General features: G+C 42.3%; 1 protein-coding gene across 1 annotated transcript in view; it reads right to left on the reverse strand.

Moving 5' to 3' along the window:
* Nucleotides 1-21,225, reverse strand: part of LOC114664076 (collagen alpha-1(VI) chain-like) — a 146,285-nt gene that overhangs the window by 90,654 nt on the left and 34,406 nt on the right. The window contains exons 7-14 of the mRNA XM_051936114.1: nucleotides 20,296-20,316; nucleotides 16,173-16,217; nucleotides 9,558-9,602; nucleotides 7,746-7,772; nucleotides 6,097-6,123; nucleotides 4,893-4,937; nucleotides 4,021-4,074; nucleotides 1,442-1,504 (exon numbers count right to left, since the gene is read on the reverse strand). Of these exons, the coding sequence (XP_051792074.1) occupies nucleotides 1,442-1,504; nucleotides 4,021-4,074; nucleotides 4,893-4,937; nucleotides 6,097-6,123; nucleotides 7,746-7,772; nucleotides 9,558-9,602; nucleotides 16,173-16,217; nucleotides 20,296-20,316 (327 nt within the window). The remainder of the gene's footprint in view (nucleotides 1-1,441; nucleotides 1,505-4,020; nucleotides 4,075-4,892; nucleotides 4,938-6,096; nucleotides 6,124-7,745; nucleotides 7,773-9,557; nucleotides 9,603-16,172; nucleotides 16,218-20,295; nucleotides 20,317-21,225) is intronic.

A 21,225-nucleotide genomic window follows, 5' to 3' on the forward strand; every position in this document is an offset into this window, starting at 1 on the left:
ACACACAGAGTTTGGAATGACCAATTCACATAACCTGCATGTCTCTGGGGGTGCGGGACAAAACTGCAGTGCCAGACAACAAGCCGGCACAGGGTTCAAACCCAGAATGCTGGATCTGTGAGGCAGCAGCACCGCCGCAACCACCCTCTACAAAACCAAACTTTCTTTTTATTAAAGACAGCTGCTTCATGTGATCTGAGTGATTAAAACAAACTGAAAGATTGACAGGAGAACATGTCAGTGGCAAATGGAGTGTGGATAACTGCATTACAAAGCTGTGAGCAGTGCGTAGCAATCCAAAAAAAAACTGGGGGAACTGGAAGCTTTCAGGCTGCATTCTCCAGATGAGAGGAAACGCTGCACCCTCGCCAGCCAGCCAGATGTCTTCTCTTAATAAATTACAGATGAGATTTCAGAAGCTGGTAACCGTCCACTCCTCCATCCATCAATCCATCCATCCATCTACTTAACACACATTTCTCTGCATAGGGAGATGAAGTCCTTGCCAGCAGCATTTGGTACACGGCAGAATCGCTGACAATCATTCAAACAATTGCTCTGCAGTTCAACAGCACAAACCAGAAAACTGCCTGCCCGCCACGTTTGTTCAGAATCACAAATGAGCTGCGCCCAGTCACTAAAAGCCATGGTGGCGCAGTGGTAGTGCTGCTGTCTTGCAGTAAGGAGACCTGGGTTCGCTTCCTGGGTCCTCCCTGTGTGGAGTTTGCATGTTCTCCCCATGTCTGCATGGGTTTCCTCCCACAGTCCAAAGACATGCAGGTTAGGTGCATTGGCGATCCTAAAATTGTCCCTAGTGTGTGCTTGGTATATGGGTGTGTGGGTGCCCTACGGTGGGCTGGCGCCCTGCCCGGGGATTTGTTCCTGCCTTGCGCCCTGTGCTGGCTGCGATTGGCTCCAGCAGACCCCCGTAACCCTGTGTTACGATATAGCAGGTTGGGTAATGACTGACTGACTGACAATCACTAAAAGCAACTGTTGTTACACCAGCAGAAATTCCATTTCTTCATTTTAAACTTGAAAAAATGTAGCTAATCCTTTTTGCCCTTATTTTGTCTTTTCCCATTGTTGTTCTACCTTTTTAATCTTCTTCATGCATTAAGATTCTTTATTGACCTTGTTTTTACACTTTTCTTTAAGGACATTGTTGTAGATTTGAGACATTTAAAGTCAATATGCTAAACTTGGAAATGCTGACCCCCATTAGGGCCTGTTCAGGTGTTAAAACCTGCCTGTTGACCTTGGGGTCAGGCTGCCTAGGGTGTGAAGCCTGCTTTTGGGTTCCATACCAAGTGAGTGCTGGTTTGGCGAAGGATATTTTGAGATCCTCTCCCCTATTTTTGCCCTTTTTTGCCACAAGTGTGTTAATTATGATAGACTGATGTGTGTTAGAGGATAATGGATTTGAACAGGAAGCACTTACCTTCTGTCCTTTCTGTCCAAATGACCCTTGGTCTCCTTTTTGACCCGCAGTGCCAGGATCTCCCTAAAGACAACAAAATCAGATTAACCTCCTTAGCTTCAAAAAATAATCCGGAATATTTCTATGCGTTTTGACACATTAAGGCAGGGGGGTTGAACTCCAGGCCTAGAGGGCCACAATGGATGCAGGTTTTCATTCTAACCGTTTCCCTAATCAGTGACCCATTTTTCCCCTTATCTTAATAGCCCTGTTTTTAATTATCCAGTCCTCTGAATTGGTTCTTTTCTTCATTAAATTGCAGCCAAAGAGAAATGAGACGCAAAACGAGACAACAGACGACCATCTAAATTCCAACCAATTTCTTAATGAGAAGCCGATTCTTACTGTTAATTAAACCCATCATTTAATTCCATGGCATGTTGCTGCTCTCATTCTGCCACAGCAGCCAGTTCCAAAACTGTTGATTTTCTGTATTTTCTAAGAACACCAGTAAAATGTTTTGGTGACCTGAGAGATCAGCCTTACTGAGACCTTCCTTTGTTTTCAGATGATTGTGTGATGGGCACAGGTAAGATGGTCATGTGGTGGCTTGTTGTGTGTCTCATTATTGTTTGGCTTCTAATTAAGGAAAACAGACAACTAAGGGGCCTGAGTCAAGTTAATTTAGAAGAAGTTAATTAGCAGCAAAAACTGGTCATTAAATAAGAAGATGGTTAGAATGAAATCCTGCAGCTGCTGTGGCCATCCAGGAATAGAGTTCGACAGCCCGGGCACTAAGGTAACTCATTAGTATTCATGAATGTGGCAGAGCCTTCAACCAAAAAATACAAAGCCACGTTAATGAGAAGCTGTAAAGACAATTTTAGAACTGAGTAAAATAGAACCATTCGTGGAATCAAGATTTAGTGATAGTGGAAGCTAGGTTAAGAAGGGAGGTGATGATTAGTGAGGAGCAGTCTGGTTTCATGCCAAGAAAGAACACCACAGATGCATTGTTTGCTCTGAGGATGTTGATGGAGAAGTAGAGAGAAGGCCAGAAGGAGTTGCATTGTGTCTTTGTGAACCTGGAGAAACCATATGACAGGGTGACTGAGAGGAGCTGTGGTATTGTATGAGGAAGTCAGGAGTGGCAGAGAAGTACGTAAGAGTTGTACAGGATATGTATGAGGGAAGTGTGACAGTGGTGAAGTCTGCAGTAGGAGTGACGGAGGTGGGATTACATCAGGGATCGGCTCTGAGCTCTTTCTTATTTTCAATGGTGATGGAGAGGTTGACAGACGAGATTAGACAGGAGTCTCCGTGGACTGTGATGTTTGCTGATGACATTGTGATCTGTAGCGATAGTAGGGAGCTGGTTGAGGAGACCCTGAAGAGGTGGAGATATGCTCTGGACAGGAGAGGAATGAAGGTCAGTAGGACTACCAAGACAGAATACATGTGTGTGAATGAGAGGGAGGTCAGTGGAATGTTGAGGATGAAGGGAGTAGAGTTGGTGAAGGTGGAGGAGTTTAAATACTTGGGATCAACAGTACAGAGCAATGGGGATTGTGGAAGAGAAGTGAAGAAGAGAGTGCAGGCAGAGTGGAGTGGGTGGAGAAGAGTGTCAGGAGTAATTTGTGACAGACAGGTATCAGCAAGAGTGAAAGGGAAGGTCTACAGGATGGTAGTGAGACCAGCTATGTCATCATATGAGCTGGAGATGGTGGCACAGGAGACAGAACTGGAGGTGGCAGAGTTAAAGATGTTAAGATTTGCATTGGGTGTGACGAGGATGGATAGGACTAGAAATGAGGACATTAGAGGGTCAGCTCAAGTTGGATGGGTAAGATACAAAGTCAGAGAGGCGAGATTGCGTTGACATGTGCAGAGGAGAGATGCTGAGTAAATTGGGAGAAGGATTTTAAAGATAGAGCTGCCAGGTAAGAGGAAAAGAGGAAGGCCTATGGATGTGCTGAGACAGGACATGCAGGTGATGGGTGTAAAAGAGCAAGATGGAGAGGAAAGAAAGAGATGGAAGAAGATGATCCGCTGTGGCAGCCCCTAATGGGAGCAGCGGAAAGAAGAAGAAGAGTTGAATCAAGTGATAGTGATGACAATATGAATGAATTGGCCATCACATGTTGACATTGATAATGAAATTGATACTAATATATGGTACTATACAACCGCTAAGATATGCTTGCTGAATTTGTTCATGTGAAGCTTCAGCAGGGTGCAGGTAGTTGTGTGGCCAAAAGGCTGTGATCAAGTGGAAGGTCAAGAAAGCTGTTCACCTCCTAAGCACAGTTCAAAAAGCAGCAACTGCTGTTTGTGTCAGGGAAATGTGGAAGCCACTAGCAACAAGGGATGTGTTATTTACGCAGCAAGCAGCAAAAGAAATACTGTAGGAAAATACTGGCTAGAAAGAAAGGTGGAAGCTGGGAGGCCAAAACAAAACCTCTGTGAGGAGTTCATCAAGGCCTGGAGACCATCCCTAAGTCAGGAAAGCTAAGCAAGACGCTGCCTAAGCCCAAGGGCAATTTACACAAAGATGTAGGGTCCATGAGAACTTTAGCAACGACTACTTTCTGTAAACTTACGTCTGGTCCTTCATCTCCTTTACAGCCTGGTAAGCCCCTCACTCCTGGTTCGCCCTAAAAAAAAAAAAAATGAAACACACAGTAAGAGAGTTTAAAGGAGTTTCTAAAATAACAAGAGAGTGTTTCTGTAAAGCACAGAGATTAAAGTAACACTTAAGTTTCTAGCTTGAATTTGAAGTCAGGTTAAAACATGTACAACTTATAAATGTGAAAAGTAATAACAAACCCCCATGTCACTGGGACACTGATACAAACTTGTTAAGGGCAGATTTTGGACAACTGTTACAAAATTTATCTTCATGCAAAGAGCCACAGACACATAGAATAAGTGACCAACTAGTGTGGTGGATAGCAGGACTTCCAGGACCTTCAGATCTCAACTTGATGCTATTTTAGATAATGAACAGGCTTGTGTTGGGCTGCATGACCTCTTCTCATTGTGATTGTTCTAATGTCATTCCACATCACTAAATTGGCCTACGCAAATGCAAAAGTAAGCATGAGAAGGCTGGGATCTGTTATGAAATTAAATCAGACTCTATTAGCCGACGACACAGCAGGTAATTTGGAGGTTCTTTTTTCTGGACCTTCACAGTACAGAGCATGAGAGTGAACCAATCATGAGGAATAGTGTGGGATCAGTGGGCACCTACTTGGCAGAGTGGGAGAGCCTGCCCATTGGATGAGGAGACATGAAGTCTTTTCCTTCCAAGGGGCTGCCTCAGAGTTTGGGGATGCTGTCTGAAGGAGAGATGTATATATGGGCAAAGAGATGAGGGGACAGGATCATCAAGGTATTCAATTTTTGATGTCAAGCTTTAAAAACAACTATGCCTGCTTATTAATTAGAGTGTCAGATATGCTATATGTACCATGGCTCCAGGTCTGCCGTCAATCCCAGCGACTCCTTTATCTCCCTGAAAAAGACAAAAAAAAGTGAAACAACTCAGATAGGAATCAAATTTCTTGGATGCTTCTTCACATCTGACAACATAAACATTAGAAGAGCACATTATGCACTTAGGACAAAGTCATTTTGGTTAAGACAGACAGACAGACAGACAGACAGACAGACAGACAGACAGACAGACAGACAGACAGACAGACAGACAGACAGATAGATAGATAGATAGATAGATAGATAGATAGATAGATAGATAGATAGATAGATAGATAGATCTAAAAAACTTCTCCTAACTTGACTTCTGTCTCATCCCCTTATCTGTGCACCCCATAAGTGCAGAATCATCTGAGACTTTCAGAGAGTGACATGACCTGCTGTTCAATGTCTAGTTTGAGGTGTACAGAATGAAGCAAAAAGGTGACAGGCCTGTCCCTTGTGGTGCTACAATGTTACTCACAAGGAAAAAATGAGACTAATACAAATTAAAATTAACCAAGCTACCAAATCCTAAAGAGAGACAAGAATCGAAAGACAAAAAAACAGACAAAGAGGCCAAAACAAACGAAACTCGTGAAAAGCACAATAACAAAAGGTTTATTTAGGGGGTTGGTATCCACTGATCAGATAACTAAAAAAAACCCCAGCAGCCTTTCATCCCGTTGTGCCAGTTACCTACGGATCACGACCCTAGAAGCCACACCCCTAGCAACATGGAAAGTGGTGCCAACAATGGTTTTCAAAATAGTGATGACAGAAAGACCAAAAAAATAGCATTGACAATGTAGAAAATACCAAATGAATTCACACAAAACGTGATCATGACAATATGGGGCAAGAAGATAACTGTGGGTCTACGGGAAAACAGTGTGCGTAACTACCCTGACGGATTTTATGTTTTAAGAGAGGTCGTCACAAAACCTTCACATGGCAAAGCATCTGGTAAACAAGTGCAGGCTGACCTTGTGGGTGGGCAAAAGCAGAAAGAACCCAAAATTTGAAAACTGTACCACAATGCATGTCATTATTGAGACAACTCAACGTTTCTGTTTGCAGTTGTATGTAGTTACTTCTAAGCTAAACAAACAGTATATGGCACATGAAATATAACGCCACACGACCTAGAAGGAATAAAATAAGTGTTATAACATTGAAGGGTCTATAGCTGCACTAACCTTTTGTCCAGGTGCTCCCCTTGAACCCTATGAGGAAAAAAGGAAGATTAATATGGACATCTTCAAATAACAAAACTAAAGGACTACACATAGTTGTGTACTGTGGCACTGGTTATGGTGGCTGCCTCATACAGTAACTCCAGGTGACACTGGCTTCAGTGCCCAGTCTGGTTACTTTACTGTGTGAAGGTTACATGTACTCCGCATGCCCATATTTGTTTTCCCCACGGTCAGGGGTTCACAAGTCCAGTCCTGGGGTACCACCTTGGCTGCAGGCTTTCATTCCAGCCAGTTTCACAAATACTGGGTCACTCTTCTGTCCCCTCAATCTCACTGTTTAAATGCCTTTATTCTTTTCTTATTATGCATGGCATGAAATTTGCATTTAGAAGAAGTCCAGTTTTCTTTGTCATAGCTTTAATTTCTTTTACCATTTTTACTGCATTTCACCTTATTGATGTGTTTTTTTGTTCCTTAAAGTCAGTCTGTGAGGAGCAGTGCAGACACGGGTACAAGTAAGACTGCATGTTATAGCAGAGCTGCCACTTCAATTTTCTGTTTGCTTGTGTGCTAATTAGTAATAAAAGACCTAACTAAGTGGTCCCCAAGTTCTGTCTCACGGACCACTTTAACTGCAGGTGTTCATCCTGACCACCTTCTGCTTTCAGCTGGACCCCTGCCTTTATTACACAAGCTCTTATTTCCTAGTTTCTGCCTTTATTGTGTCAATCCAGAAATTACAAAATGCGTTCAGGTGTGACATGAATTTTTGTTCTTTTTCTTGCTTTATAAGATTTTGCTGTTTTCATCATTTATGCCTTTTCTAATTAATTAGCTCACAAGTGAATTTTATGCAGAAGTAGCAGCTTCTCTTTAGTACTCAGTGTCATTTTCACCCGTGTCTGTACTGCTCATCACTAATCATCAGCACTTGAATACAAGCACAGATACTGGATACCTGCTGGGCAGTAGTGGATCTACCAGTAGGGTGTTCTGGGCACGTTCTGTGATGGCAAAAAGCCTTTTCACTAATACTCCCCCATCCCGACGATAGAGTAACTGAGAGTCGAAATGGCCCTCTGACTCTTGGGGGGATGATGATGATGTGATCAAGAATCCTGCTGAAATCAAGAGTGAGAAATTTCACGCTGCTTTAAATGAGCCAGTGTCCACACACTACATTGTTAAACATATGATCAACTTTCTGAGTCACCCAGGGGCCTATGAGGGTCTTAAATCGGCTTCACTACAGGGCATTGCTGCTTGATGTACCTCCGATGGTGCATGGTCGTCTGCTGGGGGCCACCCTTCACTGATGTAACACTCCATTATTCCCGGGACATCTCAAGGTGGTAGAGCAGCAGCAGGGATGTCTCCCTACTGCCCCTTGTGGCTGACCTTAGGACTCCTGGCTGACCCACACCTAGCCCTTCTATCTAGAAGCTCCGTTGTTTCTCCACCTCTTCCAATTCCCTGATTGCCTTCCTTAGCTTTTTATTCCGATAATTCCCTGGGACATCTGCAGACACTGGGTGTGGATTTTGAAGAAGCTACTGCAAAATGACCTTCTTCTTATTTTGTGGTATGGAAACATTCTGTTTCAAAGTTTTCCAAATGGAGATTATACATCAAATAATAAAAATGCGTACCCGGATGCCAGGAGACCCTTTGTTACCCTATAAGAAAAACAAAAACACACAATTATGTAGAATGACTATAAAACAATCTCTGCTGTTCCACTGTCCCATCCTCCCACCCCTGCCAGAGGTATGACTGGTGTGCAAGTGATGAAAGACCACCCAAATAAAAATAAATATTACACTTTTCAGGCAATTTGTGTTAACGCAAGTTGGTTTACGTCAGAACAGACGTATCATGAGATGCTTAAATCCTCAACAGCATTATATAAAATTCACCGATATTAGCACCAGCGACCATGCAATGAGGTATGGCAACCAGGAGGAATATTTAGAACAAAGTTAAAGAAACAAATAGGCAAATAAATAAATGTATAGTATTGTGAAATGTGATGATAATAATAAGAAAATTACACGTATGGATAAATACATAAATGCATTATGATAAACAGTATATGTATTGTATTTCTTTTTTATTTATTTCAGGCATATGTCGCACACAACATGAAACCTGCCTGGAAATGCAGAGGTCATTTTCACCCATTAAAGCTGAGAGGCGGGCTCTAGCAAGTACTGTATTTTGATTGGTGAATTGTCAGCAGAGTGACAGCAGACACATCAGATGCAGACTGCTGATGATGAATTCTGAACTTGTTGAACTGAAGCGGACACTTTGCGCAGTAATTGTGGGCAACTCATTTCCACCACGGACGAGCACAGACACAGCCTTCAGCGTATGCCTTGCTTGTAGATAGATAGATAGATAGATAGATAGATAGATAGATAGATAGATAGATAGATAGATAGATAGATAGATAGATAGATAGATAGATAGATAGATAGATAGATAGATAGATAGATAGATAGATAGATAGATAGATACTTTATTAATCCCAAGGGGAAATTCATACTCCAACAGCAGCATACTGATACAAAAAAACCAATATTAAACAGTAATAAAAATGTAGGTAAAAACAGACAATAACTTTGAATAATGTTAACGTTTACCCCCCCCGGGTGGAATTGAACAGTTGCATAGTTTGGTGGAGGAACGATCTCCTCAGTCTGTCAGTGGAGCAGGACAGTGACAGCAGTCTGTCGCTGAAGCTGCTCCTCTGTCTGGAGATGACACTGTTTAGTGGATGCAGTGGATTCTCCATAATTGATAGGAGCCTGCTGAGTGCCCGTCACTCTGCCACGGATGTCAAACTGTCCAGCTCCATGCCAACAATAGAGCCTGCCTTCCTCACCAGTTTGTCCAGGCGTGAGGTGTCCTTCTTCTTTATGCTGCCTCCCCAGCACACCACTGCGTAGAAGAGGGCGCTCGCCACAACCATCTGATAGAACATCTACGGGATCTTATTGCAGATGTTGAAGAATGCCAGTCTTCTAAGGAAGTATAGTCAGCTATGTCCCCTCTTGCACATAGAATCGGTATTGGCAGTCCAGTCCAATTTATCATCCAGCTGCACTCCCAGGTATTTATAGGTCTGTACCCTCTGTCTCAGTCTGTACTGTTGCTCTTAGCCTTCAGAATTAGTCAGTCAGTCACTACGCCCTCGTATGTTCCAGGATCTCCTTCTCTCCTTGATTCTGTTCAATCCTGGGATGGTCCTATTTGAACATTATCTACTTACGAAGATGGAACAAGTAAATCCTGCGACAGATTGGTTTCCAGGTAAAGTCTGAGTTTCTCTGTGAGAAGGTTGGTCATTTTGTGTTGGACAGTGACATTTTTAATACAGTATTGTATATTTAAACATATATCGGTGACTCTGCAGTGAGGATAGGTCATTCAGATGTATGGGATGTGGAAGGGCTTACCTTTTCTCCTTGATGTCCAGGTGGGCCATGATCACCTTTCTTCCCCTGTAAATAAAAGAGAAAAAAGGAGATGACTTACTACCCATCACAGGGCTAAATTGCCCTCCACTGCCTAGTCATTGTGCCCCCCTAATCATCCTGTGTCTCTAATTGTCTCTCTTACCACTTCACCACCTAATAGCTAATGTGTGGTGAGTGTACTGACATAAAAATGGCTGCCGTTGCAACATTCAGGTGGGTGCTGAAGTGGCTCCCCACTCAGTATGTAAAGTGCTTTGAGTGGTGAGAAAAGCTCTATATACAGTAAATGTGAAGAATGACTATTATTATAATGAGGAGCTCTGAGGAACTGCAGAACTCTTCTGTCCATGTACTTGCAAGTGCTGTCACCTCAGGTGCTTTGTATTGTCACTTTGGATTGCACTGAGATATTCTTTTCTTCTTTTCTTTCATTTGTGGCCTTGGGCTCTGTCCTTTATTCCTCCATTTATTCCCGCTTGTATTTTCAGTACCACTCTCATCATGTGACTGCAGGCACAGACAAGATGGACAGGGGAAAAGGAGGGGCTAAGGGTGGAGCTCAATATAAGCAGTGGGAAGAGTAAAAGGGAGTCCAAAGCAGACAAATAGAGCTTTACTGGCAGAGTCCAATGCAGGAGAAAGCAGGGCGTAGGGACGAACCTGATGCAGATAGTGGGAGAGGTAAGCAGGAAGAACATTGAAGGAGAAGGAACTAAAGGTGGAGCCTACAGTGGGAGGGGCTCAGATTCACTGGACTAATTCCCTTCATAATTTTAAACTCTTCAATCAGGTCACCTCTTGACCTTCTTTTGCTTAAACTGTAAAGGTTTTTAATCTTTCCTCATAACTCATCCCCTGTAGCCCTGGAATCAGCCTAGTTGCTCTTCTCTGGACCTTTTCTTGTGCTGCTATGACCTTTTTGTAGCCTGAAGACCAAAACTGCACACAGGACTCCAGATGAGGCCTCACCAGTGTGTTATAAAGGTTGAGCAGAACCTCTTGTGACTTGTACTCCACACATCAAGTCAATATATAACCTGACATTCAGTCAGCCTTCTTAATGGCTTCTGAATACTGACGGGAAGCTGATAGCTTAGAGTCCACTACGACTCCTAAATCCTTCTCACAAGGTGTACTCTCGATTTTCCGACCGCCCATTGTGTATTCAGACCTCACATTTTTAATTCCTATGTGTAATCTTTACATTTACTGACATTACATTTCATCGTCCACAAATCTGCCCAAGCCTGCATGCTATCCAAGTCCTTCTGTGATGATATAATGGATTCCAAATTATCTGCTAATGCACCTATCTTGGTATCATCTGCAAACTTAACCAGCTTGTTACTTATACTCCTATCTAAATCATTTCTATATATTAAAAACAGCAGCGGCCCCAGCACTGACCCCTGCTGGACACCACTCTTAACATCAGCCAATCCTGATGAGGTTCCTCTCACCATCACCCTCTGCTTCCTGTGTCTGAACCAATTCTGTACCCATCTAAAAACATCACCCTGAACTCCCACTTCTTTTAGTTTGATGCCCAACCTCTCATGTGGCACCTTATCAAACGTTTTCCGAAAGTCCAGATAAATAATCTCATCTGCTCCACTCTGGTCATATCCTTTTGTTGCCTCCTCATAGAATTCCAGCATGTTAGTAAAACACAACCTCTCCCTCTTCTGAACCCATGCTGACTGTTCCTAATAACTTCTGTCCTTGCCAGGTGTTGCTCAATCTTATCCTTAGTAATTCCTTCCATTAATTTTCCTGTGATGCATGTTAAGCTTACTAGCCTATAGTTGCTTGGATCTGCCCTGTCACCCTTTTTATATAATGGGATGTTTTTGCCATTTTCCAGTCCTTCGGAATCTCTCCAGTGTGCAGTGACTTCCTAAAAATATGTGTCAAGGCTTTATATCTGTACTCACTAGCCTCCTTAAGAACTCGAGGATAAATATTATCTGGTCCTGGTGATTTGTTTGATTTCATCTTATTTAATCTGAGCAGCTCTCCTTCCTCTACAATTTCTAAATCACTCAGAACCTCCTTAGTAATCCCTGTTATCACTGGGAGGGTATCTACTTCCTCACTTCTGAAGACCTCAGAAAAATGCAAGTTTAGAGTGCCTGCTATTTCACTGTCAGTATCTTTTAATTACCCTTTACTATTCCAGATGCACTTAAGACTGTTCTTTTACCACTAAAATACTGAAAGAATCTCTTAGGGTCTTCTTCCGCCTTATCTGCTATATTCCTCTCCAGATGTCTTTTAGCCTCCCAGATATCCTTCTTAATGGTTGCCCTCATGTTCTCCTACGCTCTACGATTCACATTAGAGTTATTAGTCTTATACCTCTCATTCGTCTGTTTTTTCCTTTGCTGCTTTTTGTTTTTTAAACTCTTTATTAACCCGCTGTGGAGTATTATTTTAATTTCCTAATACTTCCAAATTTAGTTATATATCTGTTCTGCATTACATGTAAAATATTTTAAAACCTGTTCCATTGTTCCTCGACTGTCTCCAAAGCTTGTTCCAGTCTATTCTGCTTAGACTTGGCCACATCTGCTCGAAATTTGCCTTACCAAAGTTAAAAGTAACAATTTTAGTCTTTGCATCTGCACTTTTACAAAACACTGAGAATTGTACTGCATTATGGTCACATGACCCTAGTGGTTCAATCACCTCTACACCCTCAATTCTATCCTGATTATTATAAAATACTAAATGCAGACAGGCTTCACCCCGTGTTGGTACTTTAACATGCTGTGTTAAAAAACAGTCACTGATTACTTCTAAAAACTCCTGCTCTTGTGCTCCTCCTTCTGCAAAGTTATCCCAGTTAACATTTGGATAATTAAAGTCCCCCATGACTATAATACGCCCCTCTACAATGGGGTGCGCTACTCTAAACTAATACTCGTCCTAAGGCCATCCTCAGGAGAAGATCTGAGGATTACTGATAATTGCGGTGGTAAATATGAAATTGTGGGTGAGGTCATATGTTCTATAATTTCCCTATTTTAGGGTGGGACATAGGGCTCAAAAGCCTGTGTCATTTTAAACAAAGGGAGGAAGATGTTTCACGCTTACCATAGGACCGATGCCACCCGGGTGTCCTGCAGGCCCTCCTCTTCCTGGAGTTCCCTAGGGGAATATGCAAGAAATGGGCTTGGTTATTCAGAATCCTACAGTACATCTTGCTTGCTGATTCTATTCACCAATTGCAGTTTAACAGTTAAGGGTGTTTATTTTGTTTTGAGGAGTTTCTTTTCAAGTTAATAATTTATAATCACTTAATCTTTAAATGACATTGTGCAAAATACTGATGGTGGGGAAAGACAAAGTTTGCAAAGATCTTAATGTTTAGTGCACGGGCACAAAGTTTGGTATTTCTGGATGCAGGATGCAACAAGCTGTTAAACTCTACAAAACAGAAATAAATCAGTGAATCACAAATAAATAAAAAAAGAATTGTAAGGGGGTGTATTTTGGTCCAAATCCAAAGCCCGTTTCTTTCCAAATCAAGCATGGTCTAGACCTGGGTGATTCTGGAGAAGATCCAGATTATGAGATGAACAACCAGGATTTGGAGTGTAAAGCTCACGCTCAGATCAGATAGCGACGCTCTGCATCATCTTTGGGCAGTCACAGTGGCGTTAGACATGATGGACAAAACAGTAATATAGAGAATTCTGAAACACTATGACACACCCAGAAGACTGTAAGTGCAATCCAGAGCCTGTATCATCAATACAAATAGCTTATGTGTCAAGACCACCCAACCAGCTGCTATTAACATTGACAGACAGGCTATAGAAGATGTCAAACCTTGGTGGAATAGAGTGCAAGATGGGGGTGGGGTGGGGGGGGGGGAGGGGTTGTGGATGGGGAGCAAATGAAGATGTACTGTCCAGAATGACCAAAACGTGACAAACCTTCACTGCTCTGATATCAGTACGGTCAAACAGGAATCTAAGCTACTACACTAAACTGAGGGTGTTCAGCACCAAGATAAAGTCCATGCTACTGTGTAAAAGTAAGCTATGGAGATAGACCAAGAACCTGGAACACAAGCTACAGACCTTTATCAGCACCTGTCTTCACCAGATCCTACACATCCAGTGGCCAGAATGGGTTTCAAACTGGACAGTAATCTATCATAAGTGTCGTTCAGAACAAAAAGTGGAGGTGGATTGAGTACACCCTTCACTAGTTGCAGGCCAGCATGACAAGTCATGCCTTGGATTGGAAGTCCCCCAAGGAAAATGAAAAAGAGTGAGTGAGACCATTCCTTATGTTGAGAAGAACCCTAGAGTCAGAGCTGAAGACAACTGGGATGACCTGGGAGAGGCAAGATGGTCAGCCCAAGAGAAACAATGACGGAGACATGTAGTCCAGGCTCTATGCTCCATTGGGAACAAAACAAATTTATGAGTGAACTAGCCGTCCCCCGCAGTTCCGCCCTCATAGTAGTGAAACAGGACAGCGAGGAGGGTCCCGCTCAGCTCCCCACTCCTGAAGTCACGCTTCGCCCTCCGCTCAGCCCACAGCCTCTGCCTCGGATTAGCACGAGTATATCATTCCTGCAAGCGCACTATGATTCTTAGTGCAATGAGAGAAGTCGCAAAATCAACCGGAATGTTCATTCAAATTAATGGAAAAAAAAACAATCTAAATCCTTTAAGTATTTCTCTCATTCGCTAGCTTAGCGAAGGCAAGATACACCCCAAGGCTGACGCGTGAGTGAGCGAACTATGATACTTAGCACGATGAGAGAAGACGCAGAATCAACTGGAATGTTCAAGCAAATTATAGAAAAAAACCCAAACTAAATCCAATAAGTAGTTCTCTGGTGAAAAGTGGACAGACAGACAGACAGACAGACAGGCATTGGATTTTTTTATATATATTATGGCGAGCGGCTGGGGGTGGTACCCAGCCGGGACGCCCAGGAGGTCCGGAGGAGGGCTTACGCCTCCTCCAGACCACGAGGGGGTGACCGCCCTGGTGGCTTTGGGGACCACAGGAACTGAGCTTTGGAAGCTCAACCCTATAGGGGCCCGTGGTCCCCAATGCCTACGGATCCCTGGCCCTCAGCACTTCCATCACACCAAGAAGTGCTGGGGGGAAGAAGACCAGGGACACCCGGAGTGCTTCTAGGTGCACAGCCGGTACTTCCGCCACACTGGGGAGTGCTGACGAAAGATTATCGGGAGGCACCTGGAGCACGTCTGGGTTATTAGAAAAGGGGCTGCCTCCCTCCATTCAGTGGCTGGAGTCGGAAGGACGAGAGACAAGGTCTTGGAGGAGAGGAGTGGAGGCGGACTTGAGAGAGAGGCATCATTGAGAAGGCCTGGACTTTGGGGGAGTTTTGGGGTTGTGTGCACTTGCTGTAAATAATAGAAAATATGAATAAACGTGTGTTGGGTGAACCATCGCTGTCCACCTGTCTGTGTCCGGGCCAGCCTCCACTATATATATATATATATATATATATATATAGAGAGAGAGAGAGAGAGAGAGAGAGAGAGAGAGAGAGAGATGAATGAATGTACATTTTTCATTGGCAATAACATCATTGCTGGTCTCATGGCTGATGTCGGTGCTGCTTATAGTGGCATCTCCCAGGTGTATTTCCATACACTCACACCACAACCCATCTCATTTTGTAGATTTGCGCCATGGTAACTGCCAATCCACAATGTCTGAATAACAACGGCCCCTAAAGGAGCTTGCCTTTAATCATCTTGATCTAAAGAACAACTTTCTCAGGTGTTTTTGTAGGGAATGGGTGCATATTGGCACAGTGAAGTATCTCCAGGTGACATCATCTGAGCTATCCACTCAACCTCACTAGTGTGCACAGCACCACAGCACACTTCACCTCATCCACAATGCAAATCCTGCCGACTACACCAAACGCATTGCTGTGGGCTAGCATAACCCAACTGAGTTTGCATAGTGCTAACTGCCTGTGGCCAGCCGTAAATCCACAATCTGTGGATTACAACTATCATCAGAAACAGTCTTCTATCAACCTGAGCTAAGGGTGAACTCCCACCTTCACCAAGGAGACACTGTTTCAGAACACCGTGAGCGCAGCTCCTCCTGGTGAGCTGAGCGCTGTCTCACACTCAACCACTTAACTGTGCGGCTCAGCCACATTACACCCTGTAACTTATTGAAGGGTCTCCACAGTCTTGTTAGCATCCGTTACAAAAAACAATAAAAAACAAATCTTGCCATTCTTCTTATTTATTTCTGGAAATGCTATTTAGATAAGAAGGGATCTTGTACAATGTTTTTTCCAACTTTAAGTTTACAGCAAGAAAATAATGCTACCCCTGGAATCCCTGATGTTTAAAACATAAATCCATCATAAGGAGATTAATCAGAAAAAGTTATTAAGATCAGAAAAATTTTAATGCAACAAAACGTAACACAACAGAGTGTCAGATTATCAGATTAGGAGTCACAGGGGGTGACAAATTACATGACTCCACACAAAATAATTTACATTTCCAGGCCTTTTTTCCACTGTTTTCACTTTTTTCTCTGCCTGAAAATATAACAGAGCTTATACTTTACCGGGGCACCAGGTTCTCCAGTTGGTCCCATAATTCCAGACTCAGCCTTTTGAAATAAAAGAAATACAAGTCATAGTCATGGCCATCTACAGATGATTTATTTTTTGATTAGACAATGGAATACCGAACATATCTAATGGGATACAAATCAAAAATCATATAAAGAACCCACACAATCCCCAACCTCTTCAACCCACTCAGAGACAAGAGAGAAAGAAAACAGGAGAAAAAAAACGAGAGAGAAGATTCACCGGACCACAACCATCAAGTCCCCTGGAAACTGAGCCATAGCTCGGTGGTGGCACTCGATAGCTTGATAATCTGGGCCACTGAAAGTTTCATTAGCATTAAATTGTAAAAGTAGGATCTCCACCTAAAGGTTAAACCTAGTTTGTTGCTATGGTGCCTAAAAAGAAAATGTTACGTCATATAAGCGAACGAGATGGTGCAGACAAATCCTAGGCTGGTAAACATGAGACAGAAGAGGAAATATCGAGACAGAAGTATTCAAAACATGAGAAGGGTGCCAAGTACATGTGGATGAAGTTGGCACTGTTACAATTCGCATTACCTTTGTTGTTGATTGTGTAAAGGAAAACTTTCTAACATTTGTGAAAATTCTTCCATAACAAGTTTCCAACTATGTTTAAGGGTCCTTGATGAACACATTTTAAAGTCACAGTCTCGATCCACTGTACAAATTCCTTTCATAATTTTAAACCCTTCAGTGGTGCCACCTCTTAATCCTCATTTGCTTAAACAGAAACATTTCAGCTCCTTCAAACTCTCCTCACTGCTCAGACCTCTTAGTCCTGAAATCAGCCCAGTTGCTCTTCTCTGGTGCTGCTTGGTCTTTTTATTCAATATAGAGACCAACATTGAGCACAGTACCACAGAGGAGAGCTCACTTGTGTGTTATATAACTTAAGCATGACTTCCCTTGACTTGTACTCTACCCATTGTGATATATAACCTAACATCCTATAGCCTTCTTGATTCCTTCTGTCTATTGTTTGACTGTAGATAATGGCTTGCAGGTCCTTCTCATAATATGCACTTTCAAGTTTCTCACCTCCTGTTGTGTATTCAGATCTAACATGTTCACTTCTCTCTATTATAATAAAAAAATATTGGGACGAGACATGACTAATCCTGCAACAAGACGTGACTTTTTTAAGAGACTTTTTGGAAGGAAGTCTCGCGAGAACGGAGACTTTTACCATGAGATTCTTTCAAGTCACACCCTACTTACAACTATTTTCAAACAAGACCACGGTCATCAGGTGCATTCCAGCATTTAACCTGGACAGACACCAATCCATTAAAGGCCTTACTTATGAACACACACAGACACACACACACTTACGAAGATCCAGTTTAGAATCACCCATTCATCTAAATATGGCAGCGAGAAACAATAAAGTCAAATGAATTAACGTGAAAATTGTCGTCCGGTTATATGGCAAATTGATTACATGCGTATCAATAGACTATGCTGAAACAGTTGGTGGTGATTGTGCGAAAGATAAAAACATCAACTTAAAATATCCCATAGAATATCTACAAGCGTTAACACCGTCTGGTCTTCCACTGGCTGAATTACTGTTGAAAGAAGGATGTATTGTAATGTTATTGTGTAATTTATGTATGAGTGATGGGCTACATCTGCTCTTCCCTCCCTGACACGCTGGATTCTCTCCAATTTGCTTACAGAGCAAACAGATCTACAGAGGATGCCATTGCGCTAACAATAAACACTGCCCTCACCCACCTGGAAAGAGGAAATACATATGTAAGAATGCTGTTCATAGATTACAACTCGGCATTCAACACCATCATCCCCTCAAAACTTGTCTTGAAGCTTGACGACCTTGGGTTGGGAACGACCATCTGCAGATGGATTTTCTCTTTCCTGACAAACAGGCCCCAGGTGGTGAGAGCCGGCAAACACACGTCCTCATCACTCATTTTAAACACAGGAGCGCCGCAGGGCTGTGTGCTTAGCCCCCTCTTGTATTCCTTGTTCACCCACGACTGTGTTGCAAAACACGGCACAAACACCATCATCGACTTTGCAGATGACACAACCATCATAGGCCTTATCACTGACAACGATGAGACGGCCTACAGAGAGGAGATGCTGGCATTGAGTAATTGGTGCCTGGATAACAACTTGTCTCTTAACGTCAGCAAAACCAAGGAGATGATCGTGGACTATCGGAAACAACAAGGCAGAGAACACCAGGCCATCTACATAAGCGGCGTAGAAGTTGAAAGGGTTAACAGCTTCAAGTTCCTCAGAGTAAACATCACCGAGGATCTCTCGTGGACCCTTCACATAGACACTGTGGTTAAGAAAGCTTGCCAGCGGCTCTACTTCCTGAGGAGGCTGAGGTTGTTTGGCATAAATGCCATCACCTCAAACTTTTACAGGAGTGTGGTCGAGAGTCTGCTGACGGGCTGCATTACCGTCTGGTATGGGAGCTGCTCTGCCAGCAGCCGGAAATCACTACAGAGAGTGGTGAAGGCAGCAGAGCACATCACGGGCAAGAGTCTTCCTGCCATTAAAGACATTTACCTCCATTGGTGCCTTGCGTAAGACAAGCAGCATCATAAAGGACCACAGCCATCCAGCACGCCAGCTGTTCTCCTTGTTACCGTCTGGCAGACGATACAGGAGTCTGGCTGCTCGGACTACAAGACTTAAGAACAGTTTTTACCACCAGGCCATTCGACTCCTCAACAGCAACACCTGAACCCTTACATACACTTACATTACATCTACATTGCACTACTCACACACAAACTGTACCTGCACACACTCTGAATACTGACTGGAACATGCATCTGCACTTTATGGAATATGCACCTGTACTTATAAAACATTATCTGTGCAATAACTGTCATTTGTACTTGCTGCTCATCCAACTCATATTGCTCTATAACTTCTTTTATACGTACACATTTTATTTTATATGGCTTGTCAATTTTTAACTTGTAGATTTTTTTTTTTTTTTTAATTATTTTTTTAGCTTTATTGGATCTAGGCTGAGTGACTTGTTTTTCTCGTCATACACATTTCATTGTATGTTGACCCTGTGTTAACCTATATATGACAAATAAACCTAAACCTAAACCTAACCTAACCTATGCAATGGAACAAGATTAGTTGTATTCAAAATTGGTCGAACAATTCTAACATGTAATGGTAATGTAGTAAATATTCCGTGGAAAACATTAGACAGCAAAGGAGATCTTGATATGCCATTCATATTAAAATGTTTACAGTTTCCCGCTAGAAGAGCTTTTGCTATGACAATTAACAAATCACAGGGACAAACATTCGAAAAAGTCAGTTTATTTATTAGAAAGAAAGAAACGATATTCACTCACGGGCAGTTATACGTTGCGTTGTCACGATGTAAATCCAAACACAGAATCAAAATTCAATGCAATCTTGTCGAAAAGTGAATTCCAAATATTGTTTTAAATGAAGTTTTAAAGTAAAAGTGAAAATATGGCATGAAAATAACAATCTCTTTAAAATGTATATCCAGTTAACCAAACCCGGAGGTTGGTAAGCGGAGCCCCCTAGTCTTACATATAATATTTTACATTTGCTTGCGTTAAATTTCACCATCCACATATTTGCCCCAAGTCTGCATGACGTCCAAGTCCTTCAGGACTTACCTGCCCTTTGCAACTAGTTCCATAACCTCTTCAGATATACAAAGCCTTGGAGCAAGTCCCACGTTGCAATGCTTCAGTGGCGAGTATGTTGATAGGTATAATTTTGGTACACCAGAGAGATATTTTTACAAATGGAGAAAGGACAATAGGAAGTTTTTTAAGAACAGGATACAGTGTGGTAACTGGTTTCTTGGAGGTAGTTGAGGAACTAAATCTTTAATGAAAAAGGCGAGGAGCAAGAGAGGAAGTCTACCATACACCACATGTCCTTAGGACGATCTCAACTGATGGTAGAAAATGAACAGAACAGAGGGATGGAAAAGGTTAAAAGTAATGAGTAGAAGAGAAAGGGCCCATCTAGTGAAAATGTACTGATGTTAACATTTTTGGGCTCATAAGTACTCAATATCGAGACCATTACAAAGTCGACTTACCTTACATTCGAAGGAGCAGCACTGTAAAACATAAAAAGACACAAGACAAGGATGCTGATCCATTATATTATGTATTTCTTTCAAATCAACAAATGACCCAGCATGGCTACACTTCCTCTACCTATGGACGATTATTTGTGCCAAAATTAAACACAATCCAATGTATTAACAACATTGCAATGCAATACATACATATGTGGTTGTGCGTTTAGTTTTGTCACATTTTTATCATGTCATACTATAACACACATCAACCAAATGTTCAATTGCTTTTCACTGCAGTACACACTTTGTATCAGTTTAAAATCCAACAGTACAGAGTTTTGCATTTTAAGTCATGTCCATAGATCACGCATCATACCTAAAAGCAACGCAAACATATTGCTTTTCACTTAGCGGCTGCTCTGTGCGGATTTCACTTTGTTTCAAGACCACACATTGATCAGGCCAAAACTGAACATAATCAAAAGGTGTGGTAAAAGGCATCAACAAATGAACTCTAAACTTTAACGAGATTATTTTGCATGATAATTGATGTGATGGCTTTTATATGTGTTGTGTTTATTTGTTTTTTCAACATACTGTACGTCAGCTGGCATATTTTGATGTATGGTCTATTTAACCGCATTGCTGTCAACAGGCTAGGAATGCGATGTAATTACGGTCAAAACCGAGTCACACTCTTCGTTGATATGTAATTATACGCTTTACTGTGTTAAGAGGACAGTATTCTACTACCATCTAGTGGATGAAATAACTTCTTCTTCTTCTTTTGGCTGCTCCCGTTAGGGGTTGCCACAGCGGATCATCTTCTTTCATATCTTTCTGTCCTCTGTATCTTGTTCTGTCACCCCCATCACCTGCATGTCCCCTCTCACCACATCCATAAACCTTCGCTTAGGCCTTCCTCTTTTCCTCTTCCCTGGCAGC

Source organism: Erpetoichthys calabaricus, chromosome 13, assembly GCF_900747795.2.
Source record: "Erpetoichthys calabaricus chromosome 13, fErpCal1.3, whole genome shotgun sequence".
Taxonomy (NCBI): Eukaryota; Metazoa; Chordata; class Cladistia; order Polypteriformes; family Polypteridae; genus Erpetoichthys; species Erpetoichthys calabaricus.